Source organism: Pogoniulus pusillus, chromosome 9 (genome assembly GCF_015220805.1).
Source record: "Pogoniulus pusillus isolate bPogPus1 chromosome 9, bPogPus1.pri, whole genome shotgun sequence".
NCBI lineage: Eukaryota > Metazoa > Chordata > Aves > Piciformes > Lybiidae > Pogoniulus > Pogoniulus pusillus.
In genome coordinates this window covers 26,760,604-26,781,455 of record NC_087272.1, presented here as the reverse complement: position 1 = coordinate 26,781,455, position 20,852 = coordinate 26,760,604, and the positions used below count along the sequence as shown (strand labels likewise).

The 20,852-nt window shown below is 40.1% G+C and overlaps 3 protein-coding genes across 9 annotated transcripts in view; 1 reads left to right on the top strand and 2 right to left on the bottom strand.

The window, feature by feature from the left end:
- The window catches only part of CFAP96 (cilia and flagella associated protein 96), a 101,582-nt gene extending 92,550 nt beyond the window's left edge, over positions 1 to 9,032 (bottom strand). For 2 of the 3 annotated variants that reach the window (XM_064149009.1, XM_064149011.1), the window contains exons 1-4: positions 8,953 to 9,032; positions 7,883 to 7,934; positions 1,308 to 1,488; positions 43 to 262 (exon numbers count right to left, since the gene is read on the bottom strand). In XM_064149009.1, the coding sequence (XP_064005079.1) occupies positions 43 to 262; positions 1,308 to 1,404 (317 nt within the window). In that variant the 5' untranslated portion in view covers positions 1,405 to 1,488; positions 7,883 to 7,934; positions 8,953 to 9,032. Of the gene's footprint in view, positions 1 to 42; positions 263 to 1,307; positions 1,489 to 3,582; positions 3,712 to 7,882; positions 7,935 to 8,952 lie in introns of those variants that run through there. The other variant, XM_064149010.1, reaches the window with a different exon arrangement.
- Positions 3,803 to 18,687, top strand: UFSP2 (UFM1 specific peptidase 2). 4 transcript variants are annotated; one of them, XM_064149006.1, is made up of 12 exons: positions 3,814 to 3,982; positions 5,779 to 5,857; positions 7,642 to 7,822; positions 7,904 to 7,970; positions 8,246 to 8,400; positions 9,171 to 9,363; positions 10,799 to 10,945; positions 11,359 to 11,523; positions 12,751 to 12,875; positions 14,905 to 14,981; positions 16,266 to 16,390; positions 17,645 to 18,687. In XM_064149006.1, exons 1-12 carry the CDS (start codon positions 3,941 to 3,943, stop codon positions 17,729 to 17,731), a joined length of 1,443 nt encoding a protein of 480 aa, XP_064005076.1. In that variant the 5' UTR covers positions 3,814 to 3,940; the 3' UTR covers positions 17,732 to 18,687. The 4 variants fall into 4 exon arrangements, with proteins under 4 accessions (XP_064005077.1, XP_064005076.1, XP_064005075.1 ...); XM_064149005.1 differs by having other exon boundaries at positions 8,243 to 8,400; XM_064149008.1 differs by lacking the exon at positions 3,814 to 3,982 and adding an exon at positions 4,029 to 4,158 and having other exon boundaries at positions 8,243 to 8,400.
- On the bottom strand, positions 10,564 to 20,811 carry ANKRD37 (ankyrin repeat domain 37). Of its 2 annotated transcripts, XM_064149012.1 has the most exons (7): positions 20,655 to 20,811; positions 20,227 to 20,379; positions 19,433 to 19,524; positions 18,725 to 18,954; positions 15,758 to 15,851; positions 14,542 to 14,659; positions 10,566 to 10,644 (listed from the first exon to the last, which is right to left on the bottom strand). In XM_064149012.1, the coding sequence occupies exons 1-5, from the start codon at positions 20,679 to 20,681 to the stop codon at positions 15,811 to 15,813; spliced, it is 543 nt and encodes a 180-aa protein (XP_064005082.1). In that variant the 5' UTR covers positions 20,682 to 20,811; the 3' UTR covers positions 10,566 to 10,644; positions 14,542 to 14,659; positions 15,758 to 15,810. The 2 variants fall into 2 exon arrangements, with proteins under 2 accessions (XP_064005083.1, XP_064005082.1); XM_064149013.1 differs by lacking the exon at positions 14,542 to 14,659 and having other exon boundaries at positions 10,564 to 10,644.
- Positions 20,812 to 20,852: the final 41 nt, after the last annotated feature.

Below are 20,852 nucleotides of genomic sequence, written 5' to 3'. Positions count from 1 at the left end.
ACAGAAAAAGAGGTCCATTTAAAATATTTTTGCAGCACTTACGGGAGTTTGTCTCCATTGCTGGGAAGGAAAGCTTTGCCCACATTTTTCTTTGATTCTGCCAGTCTGTATCGTCTCCTTAGCTGAACAGGGTTTGAGTAGGCTTCACCCTCAAAAATCCTCACAAACTGAGGCTCAAAATAGCCTTCCTGCAGAGCTGACAATGTTTTTGTCCCCCCAGGTAACATCTGTCTGTTCTTGCTTGCAGCTTCATTAAAAGGGCCTTTAAAAAGGTAAGCACTGTCAATAAATGTTTGATGCTAGTGCTTCTCTTAGCCTACACTAAAAACTAAGGTTTAGATCTGTGTGGCTCAAAGAATGTATTACAGAGCGTTTATCTTGCCAGTCATGCATGGAAATGGTTGAGTCTGAAAGAAGATACTAGGAGAAGTCATTCACAGTGCCTAGTTTTAGTCTTCCAACCTCTGTGCTTGCTTTGCAGGCAGTGGAGGGAGACTGGTTTCTCTAGATGACAAACCAGAGCTAGAGGTGATGTCTATTTATGCACTACAAGTCTTATTTCAGAGGATCATCTCTCTCCCACTGATTACAGATCAGGTAGAGTAACTTAAGAGCCTCCATCTGGGTTTTGAGTCCCCAGCAGCTCACTGTGGTAGAAGTGCATCCAGCTGGGGTTTTGATGGACACATTTATCACTGACAACACAGCAGAAACGTCTGCATTGAGAAGCCAGTATTATTTTGCATCATCACTTCAAAACAGCTACTAAGGATTAACCTCTGTGACCTTACTAATTACAAAAATTACCTTTCTCAATGAGTATTACTATTAAACTACAAGAAAAGGGGAATATTCATTAAAAAGACACGACTGGGAGTCTCACACATGTTGAGTCAGTCCCGAACAGAAAAAACCCTGCAACACTGATTTTAAAATAATGACAATGTAGTTGTCAGTAATAGAAAACCTGTTGAAAAGCCATACAAAAAACACTACTGCTTTTTTAAACAGCAGGAAAATACTGGTAATTTGCAGGTAATTAGTATTAAAAAGAAATATATACATGAAAATATGTTATTAGTCTATTATGTATACATATGTCTCAGTTTTATTAAGCTTCTCCTTTCTTTGATATATTCATTACAGGATATCAAGCCTTTCTCTTAATAATACAGATGTGAGCAAAGACTATGCATGAAAAGCAGTTCCCTCTAACTAAAATACAGTAATGCAATAGAAAATAGTGATTCTGGAAGTAGATGGATGCTAGAGGTGGTCCTTATCACTGAATGATTAAATGTACTTACGCATATATTGTGACACATATTTATCTCCAATGGTGACATAACCCATTTCACTGAAGAGGCCAATCCTCTCCATATCACTTTTCCCTTCCACAGGCATGGCTGGATCTGTGTGACAGTGCTGAAAGTGATGAAGTATCCTTGTTTATTTGTTCTACTGCTAAAGTCTGTAAGCAGTCCACACCTGTAAACAAAAAAATTTTAAGTAAAATGCACAAGGGTTTAGTTGTAAATATTAGCAATAAATGTAATCTGAAGGAAGTCATCTACAGTATGATTGACAGCTTTAATGCTTATAGGACAAAAGGGCTTTGTGGGATTTGGACATCATTATATCTCTCCTGTTAAATTTAAAACATGAGCAGAGAGAGAAAAATCAGTTGTAAATATGACTGGTGTATCTCTTACTGAATTTACATAGTTTGGGTCACAGTTTATAATCACAGAATTACTGCAGTTGGAAAAGACTGTTAAGATCATCATAGAATCAACCAGGTTGCAAGAGACCTCCAAGATCATCCAGTCCAACCTATCCCCCAGCCCTAGCCAATCAACTAGACCATAGTATCCAGTATTTTCTTGAACACCTCCAGGAACAGCAACTCCACCTCCCTGGGCAGCCCATTCCAATGCCAATCACTCTCTCTGTGAAGAACTTCCTCCTAACATCCAGCCTGTACCTTCCCTGGCACAACTTGAGACTGTGTCCCCTTGTTCTGTTGCTGGTTGCCTGGAAGAAGAGGCCAACCCCCACCTGGCTACAGCCTCCCTTCAGGTAGTTGTAGATAGCAGTGAGTTGTCCCCCCCAAGCCTCTGCTTCTCCAGGCTAAACAACCCCAGCTCCCTTGGCCTCTCCTCACAGGGCTGTGCTCCAGGCCTCTCACCAGCTTTGTCGCCCTCCTCTGGACATGGTCCAGTGCCTTCAGGGTACTAAGATAAGAGAGTTCAGTGGCATTAATAGCTAGCAATAAAACATGTCAAGCATCGTCATCTTGGGGGTTATTTCTAGCAATGGTTTTCAGTCACTTTCCAATTGTGGTATAGATGGTCAATTATAGCTGAACCTGGAGTAAAACATAAACGTGGAATTTTGGAAGCCCTCTAACTAATCCAAGACTTGGTCATAGTAAATATCTACAATTTATGCATGGTTTTATTGCAAATGATTTACAGCAAACATCAGTTTTTTCCTTCTCATCATCCTCATTGGAGCCTGACAGAATTAAAGAAAAGGCCTATTCAACAACTCTAAGGAACAAAAGGGCTTGAATGCCAGGGATTACCAGAGCTCTGAATCCCAGAGCAAAAACTGGAGATGGGACTCTCAGAATCACAGAATGTTGGGAGTTGGAAGTGACCTTGAAAGAACATTTAGTCCAAACCCTCCAGCCAGAGAAGGATCACCTAGAGCAGGTCACACAGGAACGTGCCCAGGCAGGTTTTGAATGTCTCCAGAGGAGACTCCACAGCCTCTCGGGGGGGGCCTGTTCTGTCACCCTCACAGTGAAAAACTTTTTCCCTATCTTTGCATGGAACCTCCTGTGTTCCACCTTGCACCCATTGCCCCTTGGCCTATTATTGGACATCACTGAGAAGAGCCCAGCTCCCTTCTCCTCACACTCGACCTTCACAGACTTATAAACATCAATGAGAGCAACCCTCAATCTCCTCTTCTCCAGGCTAAAAAGACCCAGCTCCCTCGGCCTTTCCTTATAAAGGAGATGTTCCACTCCATCTCTTTGTGGGATGGTTTGAAGCAGAATCAGCTAGGGGAAGAACTGCCATGTGGTGCACAGTAACAATATATTGTGAAGTTCATCAGGAGTAGAAATTAACATAGAAGAAATTGGTTAATATGTTAGGAAAGTTGTTTTCTCAAAGTCATGAAATGCAAGATCAAAAACCAACCAACCAAACACACACACACACCCCCCCCAAAAAAAAAAGATGACCCACAAACCCAAAACAAAACCAAATGGATTAAGTTCAGAGAGCCTGGAAAAGAGCAGGTGAGTTAAGATGTTAGGGTGGAATACAGATTGAAAGAGAAAGCAGATCAAGGCCCCTGTTGGTAATAACCATTGGGGGAAATAAATGAAAATGACTCAAAGAGCAGAAAACTCTTGAGAGATTCATAGCACATCTTAGCTGTATCTGGTATGTGAATAGAGCTGTGGCTGGTTACCCAGGCTAAAGAAAGCTCAACACCGCAGCGTGCCGGCCCACCGGCAAGTGCGGCAGCGGCGGGGGCAAGGCTGCTGAGTCAAGCGGCACCTACTTGCTGCAGTCGGTACCTAAACCGCACAGGGCCGCGGCCGAGAGCAAGAGACAAAATTAGGCCCCGAGCGCCCGGGGCGGCCGCCGCCAGCCCTCTGTTGGTGCTGGTTGCCAGGAGACGGGAAAGTCCAACGAGCAGAACGGACAGGTCAAACCCGCCCTCCCCCCGCTCTCTGCGTTGGTACGGCCCGATGCGCTGGCGGCTGCGCAGCGCAGCAGTGCGACTACAAGAAGGGCAGGAAGAGGCCAGCTGCTTCCGCCGAGGCCAGCGGGCGGAGCCGCCCCCGCCGCTCCGCTCCGCCTCCCGCCCCCACCCTCCCTCCTCCCCTCTTGGGCGGGGGCGCGTGCGCGCGGGGAGGATGCGGTCGGGCACGGCCCCGGCAGCGACGCTGACGGACGTGGTGAGCCCGCCCCGGGGGCCTGCGGGCTGGGGGGCGGCGGTGGCGGCTGTGGTGGTGCTGCTGGGGGTTTGCCGTAGGATCTTCTTTCGCCCTTCTGTCAGTCTCTGAAATGGCCGTGAAGGAGCGCTCTGAGACGCTGCCCCATCCCGGGGCGAGTGGGGCGGCTGGGAGTGGAGGTATGCGTGTCCGCTCCAGGGAGAGTTCTCTTCGGTGGCGTTTGGGTCTTCCACCCAACGGGACACTTTGTGCAGAGGTGTTGGGGCCCATTGGGCAACTTAAGGTGCGAGGCCGTTTCTGCAGGGCCCAGCTTGTGCCAGACGGGGTGCTGGCACCTCTCACGCTGCCCGCTTCATTCTCTCTCGCCGCAGCCGTTGCCTTTGGGGCTCCTGGTGCTGTCGGCCTTGATTTGTCGGCAGACTTCATCAGCCATGAGGATTCACTATCGAAAGGCCAAACCCCCTCTTGCTTCTTTTGCAGAGCTCTGCGTTTCATTTACAAATACTACTACTACTACGTAATAATTCAAATAACACGTTTCACATCAGCCCACGTAGTCGCTCTGTAACATGCTGGCATTCTGGATCCTACACTCCCAAGACCAAGACGTTAATTCAGATAACAATGTTACCTAAAGTGATTCGAGATTATACTGCAGGAACCAAAACATCAGACATTGCAACTTGCTTTTTTCAGTTCTTGGAGTAAACTGGCAGTCCACGGTCACAGAAACCACAAAACCCTTCACCCGAAGCCAGAATTGTCGATATTTACATATTAAGCAACTGTGCAATTCTTTTTATATATGTCTTGCTATGCTACTTTTAATGGAAAGTTCCGTTTTGATCTTTAGTTCATGAACTAAAGATGCAGATGGAAGTTTCCCATCATTTGTAAAGCAAATATTTATGCAGTGTCTTTCCAAAGGATCTTGGTGTGATTATTCTTACAGTTATCGTATGGTGGGCTTTGAGCAATTAAGGCTGTGCTACAAAGCATTTTTTCTTGTGGGCTGCTAGACTGAGCAATACCTGCAGTATTCTGGGCTGTCAGATTTTGTGATTCCCTGTACTGGCACAGCTGCTTTTGCAGCTGCTATGTTGAACTTGACTGGGAATTGAGCTGGATGAAAAACTAAATAAACCCAGGGTTTTCCAGGTAGATGAATTCTCTGATGAAGTGCACGTTAAAGTATTCACAAGTGATTGTGAGGACACGGAGCAAGGGCTTTGGAAGGGGAAATAAATCAGCTGGATGGTCTTTTTACTTGTGTGTCAGATGTGAAATGCAGCCTGGGTTCTAGAGCTTGCAGCTGTCGTCCCTGGGTTTTGTTTGTTTTTTTCCTCCTTTCCATGAAGCTGTTATTTTCTAACCAAGATGAATGCACCCTTACAGATGTGCTTAATTGCCTTTCAGCTCAAATGCTTAGAGCAATCCCTGATTTACCTTAATTGGAAGAAGAGCCATAAAATGGGAAATGTCATGTTTGGATCAAAACAATAAGAGCAGTATTTTGCCCAGATTATTTGTAAATGGTGAAAGTATAAAAGATTTTCTTATTTAGGTAGGAAATGTCTTTTAAGGACTGCATTTGTGCTAGTACTTATGTAATTGAGGTACTGTCTCCAGCACCTTACATGCTACTTTGCCACTCATTTCCCTGTGACCTTTCATACCCTGAGCAGATGCAGTGATTGCCAGGGTACCTGCATATTCTAGTGTAAGAACAATCATCTGCCTTTTGAGAGAAAGCACATTGAAATAGCCATTAATTTTCACTGCTTCATTTTTCTCCTTAGGTAATTCTAGAAGCCATGAACATACTCTTCAGAATAAGAGGAGGCTTGGATCTTGCATTTCAGCTAGCAACTACTGATGGTGCGTGCAAGACTATAATAGATTTCTTAACATCTATATAAATAACCTTTACTAATTGTGCTGTTTGTTTTCTTGACATTTCACCAGATGGTGTTTTTTCCCAAACCCCTTAAGATTCAGTACAGAAAATACTCTTTATCTCCATTAATTTTCAGTCTGTCTTTTTTTCCATTGTATATTTTTTAATTTAATTTGAATTAAAGTTTAAATTGCCATTTTTATGTAATTTTATTTAATTTTTCATAATTAGGGGTTTATATTGCAATCACTTTTTAGTTTGAATCCAAAGTTCACCTTGGAAGCTCTAAGCAAATGGAGGACAACTTAATGACTTAATTTGGTTATAAGAGGTTTATAATAATAATATTGAGATTGTGGTCCAGTTTTTCTAGAGGAATAGAGAAGATGAACAAGATAACTAGCTACTGAATTTAGGTGGGATTGGCTTCTGTGATTCCATGGAATAGCAAGGGAGTAGACCATGTGGTATTAAGAGACACCTCTAGTCCTGCAGTAATGAGGCACTCACTTAAAGTCTGCTCAAGGCTGTGAGTAGCTGTTGAGCTGTCTTAGGGCACTGTAGGAGGAGAGTGTCCTTAGCTGAGATGTAGATCCTTCAGCATTTTAAAAGGACATAGCTTTACTAGAAACACTGACTTCAGTGCCAGAGAATCTTGGGCTCGTTTCAGTTTATGATGTGGAACAGAAGTGTCTGAATAGGTTGGCCAAAATGAAAACAGCTTTTTGTGAATGGCATCCCAAGAGAGAGGCTATTTATTTGGCTTTGTTTGCAGTGTAGTGAGTTTTAGTCACAGTGAAGCAGAGCGGTACTTGGATTGTCCAAGTTTGTGGTATTCACACCTGTTAGTATGTAAATATAGCAGACCACTCCTTTGGAAGCAGTGAGATTTTTCTTTTGGATGAGAAAAGTACTGTACTGTAAATAGTACTGTAAATTTTACAAACTTTTAGTGCAAAAATCAACTAATAGTGACCAAATCTAAGTTAAATGCATTCAAGAATTACAGTTCAGCATAGTTTTTAATGGTTTGTTAGGTTTTGTATAACTTATATTCTAAGTAATGGGTTTTAATTTCCTCAGTGAGGAGAGCAATGCTGGTAATGTCCAAAAGGTCATATCCAATCATCTCCAGTACTGGTTGTGGTTGTAAACAGTGGGTGAAACTTAAAAAGTCAAGTTAAGCTCTGAAAGACAGCTGTTATACTGGTGATTAAGACTCAGGCTGACCAGGGTGTAGCCTACAATAACAGGTTTATTGTGTCCAAAATTTGATCTGCAGCCAGAGTGTAGGCCCTGATTTCCAAAAATCTAGTGGGTTCTGTTTGTATTTCTGGATGATGATAGAAAGTGAGAAACTTATGACTCAGACTGAATCTTTCCAAGGTTTACTCAAAAGACTAAATATAACCAGATGTAGAAGTTTGTACACAGAAGTGTGTTTGCAACTGTAGACTTGATTAAGAGTTGCAGCTATAAGAACTGACTGCATTCTCTAACATGGAGTTCTTATTTGACAGCATCTCAGAGAAAGGATACTTTTCTTTGGGCAGGTATGAGCGTGAATATTTGACACAAACCTAAGTAAAGTCTAATCAGTTTTTGTTTACATAGACATTTTCTGATTGTAACAGCACTGAGCATTTTTATTCCCACTCACAGTGTACCTTGGTTTTTTTTAATGTGTGCCCAGCACCCCTAAGGAGAGCTAACTGTATCCTTATTATGTATTTTCTAGGCTAACTGTATCCTTATTATGTTTCAGAGGCATCAACAAAAAAGGCATTAGGATATGTTTTCAGTGATCTTGCAAACAAACTGTCCTCAGATGTTCTGGTATTAAGAATTTGCCGCAGTTCAGTCTATGTATGGCCTAACAATGGTATGAACACTGTTCCAGAGCTGACTGATGATACTCCTTGTAAGGAGATAAGACGATTTATACAGTGAGTATATTTAATTACATATAGTTTCTTAAACAGACTAATTTCATATTATAGAAATACCTTATTTTGTTGATCCTTTAGGTTTGATCAAGATGATGAGACCAAACGAAAGCTTGGGAAAAAAAAGGATAAAAAGTTACAAGATATGGTATGTGTCTCACCACACTAATAAAACATATCAGATCACCTATCATTTAAACAGCTTTAGATACCCCCTCCCTAGGCTTTGCTGTACACAAACAGATGTTGTGGCTTAAAAGAATTCTTTTGAAGTCATTGAGAACTCTATATGAATGCAGAGATCCATCTAAAGACAATCAGCACATAGAAGTTTGCCTTTAATATTACTAGCTGATTTCTTTAACCCAAGTATTACATATGCTATTGTAGATGTACTACTGGTGTCTTTATTCTCTGCAGCAGCAAATAGTCAATATAGACCTCATGTTGGAAATGACATCTTCATTAGCTGCTTTGGCTCCGGTCATTGAAAGGGAAAATAAGGAACACCACTACATAAATATGACATTGCCAGTTGATGTTGTTGTATCTGTTTCTCCAGAAGAAACATGGGGAAAGTAAGTGTTATTCTGACCTTGTAATTTTTCAGCTTAATTTCTACTTTTTCTTGAAATAATGAAGTAAAGCTGTATCATTAATCAATTTAATAAAGTAGCATATAGTGTTTTTCTAATGGAATTTAACTCTGTAAATAATCAAAGTTCCTGTAGGTAGCAGTTGGCTTTATTAATCTTGAGACACAATCCTTTTGCTACCTACAAAAAAATCAGATTATCAATATCTTGTTAACTCATAATCATTGCTTAGCAAGGAGTTGAGAAACCCAGGGAAATGTTCTAAAAATTCTTGTAATATGCAAGTGTTGGATGTATTTGAGTCTTTGAAATCTCAGTATTGCATTATGGGCTGCAGCTAGGTAGGTGAAGGTGGAAAACATTACTAGTTCTCTCTTCCTTTTCCTTGTATTTTTCATGTAGGATTTGACTCTGAAGGATGCTAAATGGGATGGATGAAATGCAAAAAAACCCCATGCATATAGTCATATATGTAACTTCTATTTTGACAGATTCTCCAAATATAAGGTATTTGGAGATAAAAGACCAGGGTACCTGCACTTTGGAGGCTTGAATCACTTGCGAGGTGTTTCTGTGTGCAGACATGCTTTGAGTAAAGCACTGTGACGTTCTGTCTGTAGGAACGAAAGCATGGCAGTAGTAAGTTCATCAGAGCAGGTGCAGATATGCATGTTAAGTATGGTATAACCATCAGAGAAAATGATCCACCATTGCAGTTCTGCTTTTTAAATATTTTCCCTTATGCTTTGCAGGGTACAGAATCTCCTGGTGAAAGCAATTCACAGGCAATTAAATGACATGGAAAGGTGTATCATGAAATACATGAAGGGAACATCAATTGTGGTACCAGAACAATTTCATTTCATGCTGCCAGGAAAAAATCACCTTGTCACAATCTCATATCCTACAGGCATTTCAGATGATCAGCTGGAAAGTTACAGAAAGGTAAAGCCACCAAATACTAATGGGACTTGAGCTTTTTATTTATTTAAATTATTTTAATTAGATCAGTGGTAAAGGGTTTCATTTAGCAATGTAGAATAACTACTAACAGATACTGCTATTTTAAAATTTGATTTTTGTTACAACTGAAACACTGTATTGAATGTAGAGGTTTGATTTGTTGGATGTTATTTTCTAAGATGTGCCAGATCTCATTTTTGTAGGGGGAGGGTAGAAACTTTGAAACTCCATAGGAATGTATTTAAGTTATACCTTCAGTACTGTATTTTTTTAATTTCTTCACTTCTGTGGTAGAATATTAGATCATATGTAGTATGTTAATACTTGCAGGCTTTAACATATGTCCTGAAAGGGAGTGTTAGGGTTGAGGGTTCTTTGATTTCTTTCTCAGCATTGTGTGTTGTTGAGTTTTTTGTTTGTTTGCTTGTTGGGGTTGAGGAGGGACTGCTTTTCATGGCTTAGTCTTAGCTAGCTTTTGTCTGCTTGCTTTCTACCTTCCTGGTTGTCCCATCTAGAAAAAGGAACATTGAGGTGGAAAAATGTTCTGATGTGGCAGTCCTTTCAGACTGAGATGTGTACCTGACAGGTACCAGCTGAAGTCCCACAGTTATGTATCCAAAGAGCAGGGAAAGAATATTCTGCTGCCTTAGAGCCATAGAAGCTGTGGAGGTTTTTCATTTCCTTTCTCTGTGTGAAGCACTAACGAGTATATAAAACCTAATTTATTCCTTGCGTTTGCAGAGGCCTCAGGCATTGGTGGCACATTAAAATCTTTCCTGCTCTGTCTTCTGTTCTCTTACCCACCGATTGCTAAGTAGCTAATGTAGTTGGGTTCAGTGCTGGGTCATCTGCAGAAAATGTACTCCCTGTGTTACACACTTTATCCCAGATGATCTCATTATTCCTTTCACTCCAGCAGTCTGAGACATAAGACAATATATCTCTTCAAACGTGGCTGCTGTGTCCTAAACAGTGCTTAAGATATTTAAAAATAGACTGGATCTGCTTAATCCCTAAGCTCAGTATCTTTACCTTGCCAGAGTATTTGTGTGTCTTCAGTATTAGAAGATTAAAATTCAGAGTATATGTATCTATGCTACAACACAGATGAAACTGCAATCCTTTTCTGTTAAGGTGTAGTTTATAATACTTACAGTATCTTCAGCGGGGCTCCAGGTGAAGGTGTTGCATAACAGGACTGTGTAAAACAGTGGGCCCTCTAGACAGGAGGTAAGTCTGCAAAAGCTTCCTTTGAGAGGTGAGCTGTAGTAGGAAATAGAGTAGGAATTAAATATATTTTAATATATTGTCACACTATGCTGTTAAAGTTGTGTTTTGACTGCTACTTAGGATGCGATGTTTCTTTTAATGGAAAATTTGAATTGTGCTCTTTGTTTGTATTTGAACTCGCATGTAGGAATTGCATGGATTGTTCAATCTGCCCTGTGACAGACCGTATTTCAAGAGAGCAAATGCTTATCATTTCCCAGATGAACCATATAAAGATGGATACCTCAGAAACCCACATTTACATCTTAGTTCCCCTGGTGCAGAGTCTGGCATGGTAAGTTTACATTTAAACATTTAGAAGAAAGTACTTATAATTGAGATTTGTTATTAAAAGAAGAACTGCACAGATAAAATAGTGAAGTAACTCACTGACCTTTTTAAGCAAAAACATTTAGCATTTCTCTACACCAAATGGCCTTGCTTTTAGATGTATTTGTCACAGATAAATTGTTTTTTCTTGGAAAAGGATGCACAGATATTTAGCATGAGTTTTAAGTTTCTCAGAACCAGGACAAGAAACTAAAACTGACAAAACCAAGGAGTAATCATGTATGAATTACAACCCTTCGATTCTTTCAAAGATATTGCAGTCCCCAACTGAAAGCTTCTATAGTGCAAGTGACAAGCCACATGACTCTGAAAACTGCCACAAATGTGATCAGATATTTTTTATTGCTTTCTGTGCAGGTTTATCTAGTACATGGTGTGTATAGCTACCACCACTATATGCAGGATCGGACCGATGACAGCGGCTGGGGCTGTGCCTATCGGTCTTTGCAGACAATCTGCTCTTGGTTCAAGCAGCAAGGTTACATTGATGCCCCTATACCAACACACAAGGAAATTCAGCAGGTACAGAACATCTAATCAGATTCATGTTTGTCTAGAAAAGTTGGTATGATTATTTTTTGAAAAACAAACTCATACAGAGGTTGGATTTATGTGATGTTTTTGTCTCTTAAATTGTACTGTAGTGGTGCTCAGTTTTAACAAGCTGTACTATAGGAGATCGGTCTCCAAATGGTTGTCAGTGTTGGGCAACATTTTATGTACAAATAAGACTCATTAAAGTAGTCTTTCCTTGGATCAGAGTTCTTTCAGAAGCTCAGGTTATAACTGACACTGATACTTCTAAATGAAAGAAATCAAATAACCCCATGTGTCACATTAATAAAATAATTTTTGAAACTGAATTTTGTATTCAGTGACAGGTGAATTCCCCAAATGCTGTGCCTTGGTTTACTGCTGCCTTTTGCAGCTTTGCCTGTTTTTTCAGATTCCCTTCACTTCTTTTTGCATTCTGAATTCAAATGCAAACCAAAACATGTTTGTTTCTGTTAATGGCACCTAAGAAAAACTAGGATTAGACAGCTAATACTGTCTGCCTAATAAGAAATACTGCAATTATCTTCAGAATTCTAAAAATAGTTCTTTGCATTATATTTACTGAACATTTTCAGCAAAATTGGATTCCATCCATAAACCAGCTTTCATCATACCTAACAGAGATGTGAGCTCTAGAGTTAAAACTGCATTTCCTGAACATTTTATTCCACATCTAAACCTAAAAAGCAACTAAAGTCCATGCACTCCTATGTTACTTTAGACATCTAGAAGAGGACAGTAACTTATAGGGGACTGTGGGCTTCCTATGTGAGCAGAAAAGGCCCTGCTAAAGTGTTGCATGTAAACAAAAAAAGCCTCAGAATGGAGAAGAATTTAAATGATGGTATATTTCAGTGACCTTTTACTCAGAACACTATTTTATAGATCACTTTCTGAGATATTTTGAATAGGAATCTAGATAATCCTGCAGTACAGGTGGTGCACTCTGTTACTAGATAGCTTGGTGCTCAGTATCCCAGCATGAAGTCTGCTTGTGGACATGGGCTTCTGTTCTGCACTTTGTATTAGTGTTGAAGTGACATTTTGAAAAAACAACCAACATCCACTTGCCTGCTTTTGACCAGCTAGGTATATACTGCCATACATGCAAACCAGCTTTGTTCACAGAAAGAGGGGGGAGTTGCCTACTGTATGTTATTGATGTTTTTAATTCTTTATCATGATGTTGCTAAGGCACTGGTTGATGCTGGAGACAAACCTGCAGCATTTGTTGGGTCACGGCAATGGATTGGTTCAATCGAGGTGCAACTTGTTTTGAATCAGCTTTTTGGAATAACTTCAAAAATACTATTTGTCAGGTAAGGATCAATATTTGCTTAACAGCTCTGTTACTCAAAAGATTGAATGCCTTAAAAAGCAGATTGCCATTACAATAGAGGGGAGACTAGGAATAATAAGAGAGGAAATATTTTAAAGTTTGTTAATAATCCCTGTATTCCTGCCTTTGGTTGTGCCAAGTGCTTACAAATGAAGGCATTGCTAAATTTCTTGGGACCTTGTGGCTTCCAGTTTGCAGCTGCTGTAAATTGCTCAATGATAAGCAAAGGGACCTGGGATCCAGTCTATTCCTGTTCCTTTGTACCCAAATACAATTTTTGATCCACATGTGCCTGGCAGTCATAATAAGCTGAGTGCATAGTGACAGGAAATTATTACTTTGTCTACAGAGCCAGCCTGTCACTTCAGGATGGATGCAAATCACTGAGCAGCCTGGAAATAGTGTTCTCTTTTTTGGGTTTATGTGACAGATAAAACAACGGATTTGTTTCTATGCTGGAAATCCGACACTCGTGCAATAAAGTACCCTACAGATATACTTGGGAGGAAAAAGAGTGATGTTGAGCATTTTTCAGAACTAAAAATACTAAGCACACTTTGAAATCCCCGACAATTTTATGATAAATAAAATCATGAGATAAAGAATGCATACTGACTTAATGTGTCAGAAATTCTACTGAAAATACTACTCAAGAGCTATGTTTACTTACTGTAGAATCTCCTCTAAAAATGCAGTGTCAGTTCTTAATGTTAGGAAAATAGTGCAGTTCTTCAATTTTTTGTAAAGCTTTATGTACCCAGTTTTACTGTTTTTTGTGTTCCAAAGCTTATATTTGCAGATGATCCACCTGTTTATAGCAGCTGTGGCAGGCTTTGCCAGTATGCATCTAAGAATATAGAATAGATTCCTTTGTAAACAGGATAGAACTGCTTGTAGTGCTGCTACGAGGGAGCACCAGTGTTGTTCAGGATTATAGGAAACCAACATCACTAACATGCTGAGAAGAAGAAATGTCATGCATCTTTTTCAGCTGGTCACAGCCAGCAGATAGCATTTTTGTCTTTGTCTTATTTCTAGGTAGCACTTCAAACTCTGCATGGGGATAAGACTTCACAGCTGCACCAGCAACACTAGTACCAAATCCATTATTGTAAATATAGTTTTTCCCAGTGTCCCAGCTTTGTATTCTGCCTGCATTTAATCCATCTCCAGGAACTTGATGGCAGGCATGCGGCGTTTCTTCTGGGCTCTCAAAAGGTTAACCTCTATATGAAGAAATACAAAGACAACTTTTTTTTAAATAGCTGTATTGATTTCCTTGCCTAGCTTCTGTCACCACTTTTGGGAGGACTGTGTGTGTTCTAAGAGGAAGAGTCTCCATCAGACATAGGTCTGAATCCTGGAATACATGCATGTATTGCAAGTGTTCCTTTCTCTTCCACATAGACTGCTTTCATCCGTGGCTGAGCCACATAGTTGAAAAGGAAGGCAGGGAGATAATAACAAAGCTGAGTTCAGTGTTGCTTTGAGCAGATTACTGTTATTTGAGGTTTTGGGTTTTTTTATTTACTTTTTTTAAAGTTACCCTGGGTGTGAGTACTGCAGTTGCTTTGCATTTACAGCAGAAATCTACCTTAAGAGACATCATTATTATAAACACACCTTTATCGTTACTGTATACGCACCTTATTTTTTTGTATTTTCTGCTGAAGTTCTCTTAGTTCAGACCTCCCCTTGCTGGCAGAAGTAGCCACTTTGGTGTTCAGCCACCCAGAGGGAGCCACTGAGGTCTACCAGCTGTCCCTATTGTGGGAGGCAAGCAGCAGACACCTTATAGATGCTGAGTGACTCCAGCTGCCTCAGTGTTAATCTTAAAGCAGATTCATTGGTCCAGCCAGAATCTGTAAGTTGCATTTAAAAAACCTCTTTTTCAGTTTAGCCCAGGAGGTTTATACAGGAAAAGCCTAAGTGACTTTCTACTTGGTTAATGAGTACAGTAGACAGTTGGAGAATAAGCCTAGTGAGGATGACAAATCTTTCTTTCCTAGCCAGGGTTCTGAACTGGCATTGCAGGGAAGAGAGCTTGCCAATCATTTCAAGACTGAAGGAACTCCAATCATGATAGGTAAGTGCTACAGTACTGAAGGATGCCAGTGAACCTATGATCCTGTGAAAGTGTGTGGCCTCCCTATGCTGAATTTCATTTCAGTTAGGTTTCATTCAGTTTAAGATGCAAAAGTTAATCAAAACTGTAGATGAATTAACAGTTATGCTTTTCCCCAGGGAGCCTGGAAAACAATACAATTTAGTTTTGGCTGCTGTCTTCTGTGTAAATGAGTTGATTTGGCTTTTGAGAGAAGGCTATTGTACAGTTCTTCGTCAGACCCAGTTCTAATAATCACAAATGTTGGTGACATAAGAAATAACCATTTGTAAGAGCACTGTAACTTTTAATGGAACTATTTCCAACCTAGCTGTGATTTAGAAAGTGAAGAATATTGAAAATACAATTTTCAGCTTCAATAAATCTTCATTTTGGCAATTTTCACAATCTGTATTTGGCACTTCTGCAAAACAATGTAACTTTAAAATTACAGGTGCCAGAAGTCCAGACTGTGGTGTAAAATATTCTTGGCTTGTCAGCAGCCTATTTGTCTGCATTTCAAGTGTTAAAAGACCTTTACTGCAAAATCCTTCCCTGTAATCCTCTCTTGTAGGTTGGTTTAGTTTTTGTTATTCGAGAAGCAGAGGTTGGCTTTTTGGTGCACGTTTTAGGGATTTTACTTTTTTTTCACTTTTGTTCTTTTGGGGGTTTTGCAATTTTTGTCTGTTGTGCTGCAGTCATTACACTATCTCAAGGATGTAAACTCCTCATGCTATCTGAAACGTGCAGGAACTGACCTGTGTAATCAGCACATCAAATTCTCTCCATTTCCTGTTTGCAGGCTAGAGTGTCAGAAGTTACTGCTCTGTCCCTGATATCCATTCATGGAACCTAGTAGAAAACAGATCACCATTATCTAGAAATTCTGATTTCTGTTCTGATTGTAGTCCATTTTATAACCATAAAGTTTTTCAGATTCTTTTTGTACCTGAGTTTCTTTAAAGAAAAAGTGAGGAAAAAGGTGTCTGAAATACTCTAGGTGGAAAGCATTGAGGATTTAACCTGCCTTTCTGACGTGGAAAAAATTGTAAAGTATATTTTCTAGTGAAAAGTGAAGTAAAACAAGTACTCCTCCCTAATTTTAAGAAAGATATGCTTCCTAATGTGAAGAATCTTATGTAGGACAGCTTCAGAATCATTTTGATAACCAAGCTAGCGTGGTAAAGTGGTGATGTACTTTTAGGCTTGCACATGTAGACAGTCTTGGTAAAGAATTGTTAGCAATTTGTGTTCTTTGCATTTTAGGTGGAGGTGTTTTGGCTCATACAATATTAGGAGTGGCTTGGAATGAAATTACAGGGCACATAAAATATTTGATTCTAGACCCACATTACACTGGAGGAGAGGATCTGCATGTTATTTTGGAAAAGGTGAGGCTTGATGCACATGCATATATGTACACACACATGTATATTTCTGCATTGAATAACGTACAGCTAAACACAAACTGATTGTTCTATGGCATCTCCATTCCTTCTGCATGAAGCATTGATCCCAGTTAACCTGATTATGCTTATACATATGCTACTTATTGTTTGTTTCTGAAACTCAGTGTCTCTGGAGAAGATATTTGGGGTCAGCAGCTACTTAAAAGTTGTTTCAGTACAAAGAAATGTTCTTTAATTTCTCTGAATTAAATCATCCCCATTTTACCCAGTAGTGTATGCAATGAATGTTTGGTTCAGACTGCAAGTGCTGTTAGTGAAGCAGAAAAGATAACTGTTTATTTTAAAACTTTAAAAAAGCAATTCCAATGCCAGGCATTGCCACATCAGGCCTTGAACTAAGTTTGAACAGCAGGTAGTGAGCTGTTTCAGAAATCTGTGAAACTGTCAGAAATGTAAACTCTGAAAGCAGCTAAATCATCCTTTAAGTAATCAATTTCTTTTCCTTTTAAGTTAAGTTGCAAATAGAAATGTTTATATCCTGTCATATTGGATAGCCTTGGGTTGAGCCTAACTACAGAAGCTGTTAAAACAATATTTTGCTACCCCTATAATGATCAAAGCTTGAACTGTAAGAAAACATAGCCAAACAGCATGTAGAACCAAAGAGCATTAGAACTACAAGGTGTTCCAGGAGAGTAAAACACAGCAGAACCACCTTGCCTCATCAAAAGTGTCAGAGGAAGGGAGGAAGTCTTAAGGAGTTTGTAACTCTTCTCTTGAAAAATGTGGTGCTTTGCAAAGTCGAGAGTTGTGTTAAACTTTCTCTGCTAAATCATAACAGCATGCTTTCTGGTATGAAGGGCTCTGATTTGCTCTCAAGTATCAATGCCACCAAAGAAGGCAAGGATTCAAGACAAGAGAAATGGAAACTGTGAAGACAGTAGAGTTTCAGAATAATATTTAGTCTCTCTGTAACTGCAGAAGGCAGTGAAAAGTGTGTGTCTATGAAAGCTACTTTTTAAGGAACTGAGGTTGGTGGGGAGGGAGGAAGAGGGAGGGAGACTTCACAGTTAATGCACTTTCAGATGTCTAGAGAACTTTCTAAGAATTGCACTCCATAGGTATTTGAAAAGAATTCTTACAGCTTATTTGTAAAAGGAAATCGATAGTATAGTAGTAGACAGGAAAACCTGAATTTGTAGTAGATTTGAACACTATTTTGCTTTTCTTGGGCAGGGCTGGTGTGGATGGAAGGGCCCAGAGTTTTGGAACAAGGACGCCTATTATAATCTCTGCCTACCTCAACGACCAAAAACCATTTAAATTCCCCTTTTATGCTGGAACATGCTAAGAATACTAGCTGATCCAGGTACTACTATCATGTTATTTATCGGAATAATGCTTTAAGTCAAATGAAAACCCAGTTGAAGCAGAACTGTTGCTTGAAAAATTTAAGATTTTTTAAATGAAACCTCTAAAAGTAGGAATTATCTGGTGTGAACTGTATTTCTTACTTATGAGGTAGCTAATGGTCTCTTCTTTTGGCTACAGCAACTTTTATGTTAAAGACTACAGATTAAATGTCCCAAACTTTTATAGAATTCTTCCCTGTGGAAAAAAAATGAACTGCCCTCTACCTTTCAGATTGCTTTTAGCCAGCTGTCTTGTGTACTATCAGTCTGTTCAAACCCATTGTTTGCTCCTGGTAGGTACTGTTGATAACAGCATTTTAGAAGATAATTGGGATTAAAGTGAGTCTGTGTACTGGATTTTATGAACTTCATTGTCATATTTACACAGGAGAAAAAATAATTATTTGTTATACGTTCATTTCTTTATAGCTGTATGAATACAACTGTTCTGGAAAAAACAACACAAGTGTCTTCTGTAAGAAGTAAAAACAAACTAGCTTTCCTCCTTCTCAGAAGGAGACCATGTACCAGTGTACACACCTGGCTGCTCAGTGCACAGTCCAGTCATGTTTCTTCAGACTTTGGATTCTCCTCTATTTCATTTTGGGATTACAGGCTTTGTCAACTAGGATCTATCACATGGACAAATAAGAGTAAGTCTGCAGCTCCAGCATAACTAAAAGTATCTATTTTTTAATCTGTATTAAAGTAGCCTTTTCAGTGGCATTCTTCATGTACTGTCCCTTCTCAGAAAGATCATGACCTTAGATATGTAGACAAGTTGATCCTTACTAGAAGGCTTCTAAATCAATCTGTGTCTAACAGCAAATTTGCTTAAATTAAAAGCATTTAAAAAAACCCAACAAACTATTCTGAATTGTAGTAAACCACCACTATTACACACCATCTGCTCTTCTCCTCTTCCTGCTTATGGATCTGCTGCTTTCACTTCCTTGTTTCAGTCCAGCAGGATCTTCTCTCAGCAAGCTCTGTCTGTCACTTAGAGCATCCCCAGACTGTCCTCTCAGTTTCATTGTCTGTGTGTGCTGAGTTGTTGTGAGGAACTTGGCACATTCCAGAAAGCCAGAGGCCAGTGCAAGGTCTGCTGCTGTTTGTCCACTGTTGTTGCACAAGCTGAAACACATAATTAGCAAAAAAAAATTCTATTACATTGAAATATATGTATGGCAGAGATACACAGGGAATCAGTACTAAGAAGGCTTGTCAAGGGCAGCATGGAGCTCTACTCCCAGAGAGGGCTGGTATTAAATTCAACAAGGAATCATTATTTCAAAATAAATTTGTCAGACTATGACTGTCTTAGCCTATCAGGCAAGATGAAGGGTGAGCACAGCAGCAGTCAGAAAGGAAAACAAACAAGGGAAACTTGTCATCAGTAGTACTCTCTTAGCAATTAGTAGAGGTCTTTAACATGGAAATAACAGTGTATGGTCTATGCCACTGTTGTGTTTATGGCAATTTTTAATACTGCCCCTATGACACTAGTCATGCTACATTTACAGTCTTAGCATGAACACTCCACACACAAAAAAGTACAATAGGCACATCTCCTTTGACACTTAATGAAAGGACTAAATGTAGCTCAACTTACTCAATTTTGGCATCTCCAGCAACAAGGACAGCAAGACATTCCAAACTCCCAACTTTTGCTGCTTTGTGTATTGGGGCTTCTCCAAAGCAATCCTAAAACATATATACCAGTAGTTTTAAGAAAGGGCAATAGGATGAAGTTACCTTGTTTTATTCAACATGCCTGTTTACAGTGTTCCTCTCTATACCAGTCTACCAGGAGAAAGATTAGTGAAGGATTAGCTATTAAAATGACCTTGGTAACTGCCATTAAATGTTTAGTGTATTCATCACAACAAAACAGCTTACTATCCCTTGCAATACTCACTGCTTGACCTTTACGTTCTGAAAGATTATTTATACAGAATACACTCTGTGCACTGATTAGCAGCATCTTTCAGCACCACACAGGGACAGCAGTGACCAACAGCTTACACTACCAGCTCAGAGATAAAAGCAAATTAAACTTTACAGCTAAAGGGAAGAATCCTTATGTTCCCTGGAAGAAGGAGAAAAAGAAGTCAAAGAAAAAAGGAATGCTTATTTGTGTGTAAGAATTAAGTTCTTTTGACATTTGCATGCAGAAATGTAAATGAAAATTGCACTACCCACCAAATGCATAATCACTAACACAGTAAACACTATACGTAGCGAATGCAATCACTAATGCAATAAAGACAGGATTTCTGGTTTATGTTAGTGAAAAATAAAACACAAAAAACCCCAGATACCTCATGCAATGCACTCGTGTATATAAAACCTCTCTTAAATATTATAAATTGGATCTACATGATAAATTAGGTGTGAGGCACAAACCTGTTGGTTCAAATTCGCTCCTGTCTGCAGTTGCCAAAGTAGGAAAAAAGCTTCACCTCCACAAGCAGCCAAATGGGCTGGAGATTGACCAAAGGCATCCGCAGGTGCATTCACACCGGTTCCTGCTTCGAACAGATTGCTGAAGCCACTAGACTAAAGATTACAACAAAAAGGCACACAATTACTGCCAGCCTGACTTAACCATCCAAAGTCTGAAAGTACATCATAGCTGCAAACATATCCCTCGCAAAGCACTGGGCCCTTATGTTCCTTGAGACTACCCTTCTAAAATCCAAAGCAACCCAACATGACTTTTCGGCTCTTATTCTCTCATCCAGAAATCCGTAATGCCCCAACACGCCTAGCAGCTACTCCAAGCAAACTACACCTCGTACCGCTCCCGGTAAGGCAGAACCCACAGTCCTCACCTCCGAACTCCAATCCGGCACCAACATTGCCTCCCTCCCGTGAGCACGCCCGGCTGCCGCAGCTCCGGACTGGCAGCGAGGCGCGGGCAAGTGTTGTCGCCACCCGCCGCGCCCCGCCAGCTGAGGCAGAGGGGAGCCCCCGGCCGCGGCACGTACGCAGGCTCGGCGACAGGCGGGAGGCTCGGCGGGGGCGCCGGG

Bases quoted from the DNA above. Each gene is read 5' to 3' on its own strand.
- UFSP2 (XM_064149005.1), top strand. From the start codon at position 3,941: ATGCGGTCGGGCACGGCCCCGGCAGCGACGCTGACGGACGTG. The intron at 9,364-10,798 runs GTAAAGCCACCA...ACTCGCATGTAG, and splicing joins AGCTGGAAAGTTACAGAAAG to GAATTGCATGGATTGTTCAA. The intron at 10,946-11,358 runs GTAAGTTTACAT...CTTTCTGTGCAG, and splicing joins CTGGTGCAGAGTCTGGCATG to GTTTATCTAGTACATGGTGT.
- ANKRD37 (XM_064149013.1), bottom strand. From the start codon at position 20,681: ATGTTGGTGCCGGATTGGAGTTCGGAG. The intron at 19,525-20,226 runs GTTTGTGCCTCA...TATATGTTTTAG, and splicing joins GAGCGAATTTGAACCAACAG to GATTGCTTTGGAGAAGCCCC. The intron at 15,852-18,724 runs GTGTGTAATAGT...GTTTTCTACTAG, and splicing joins GAAGAGGAGAAGAGCAGATG to GTTCCATGAATGGATATCAG.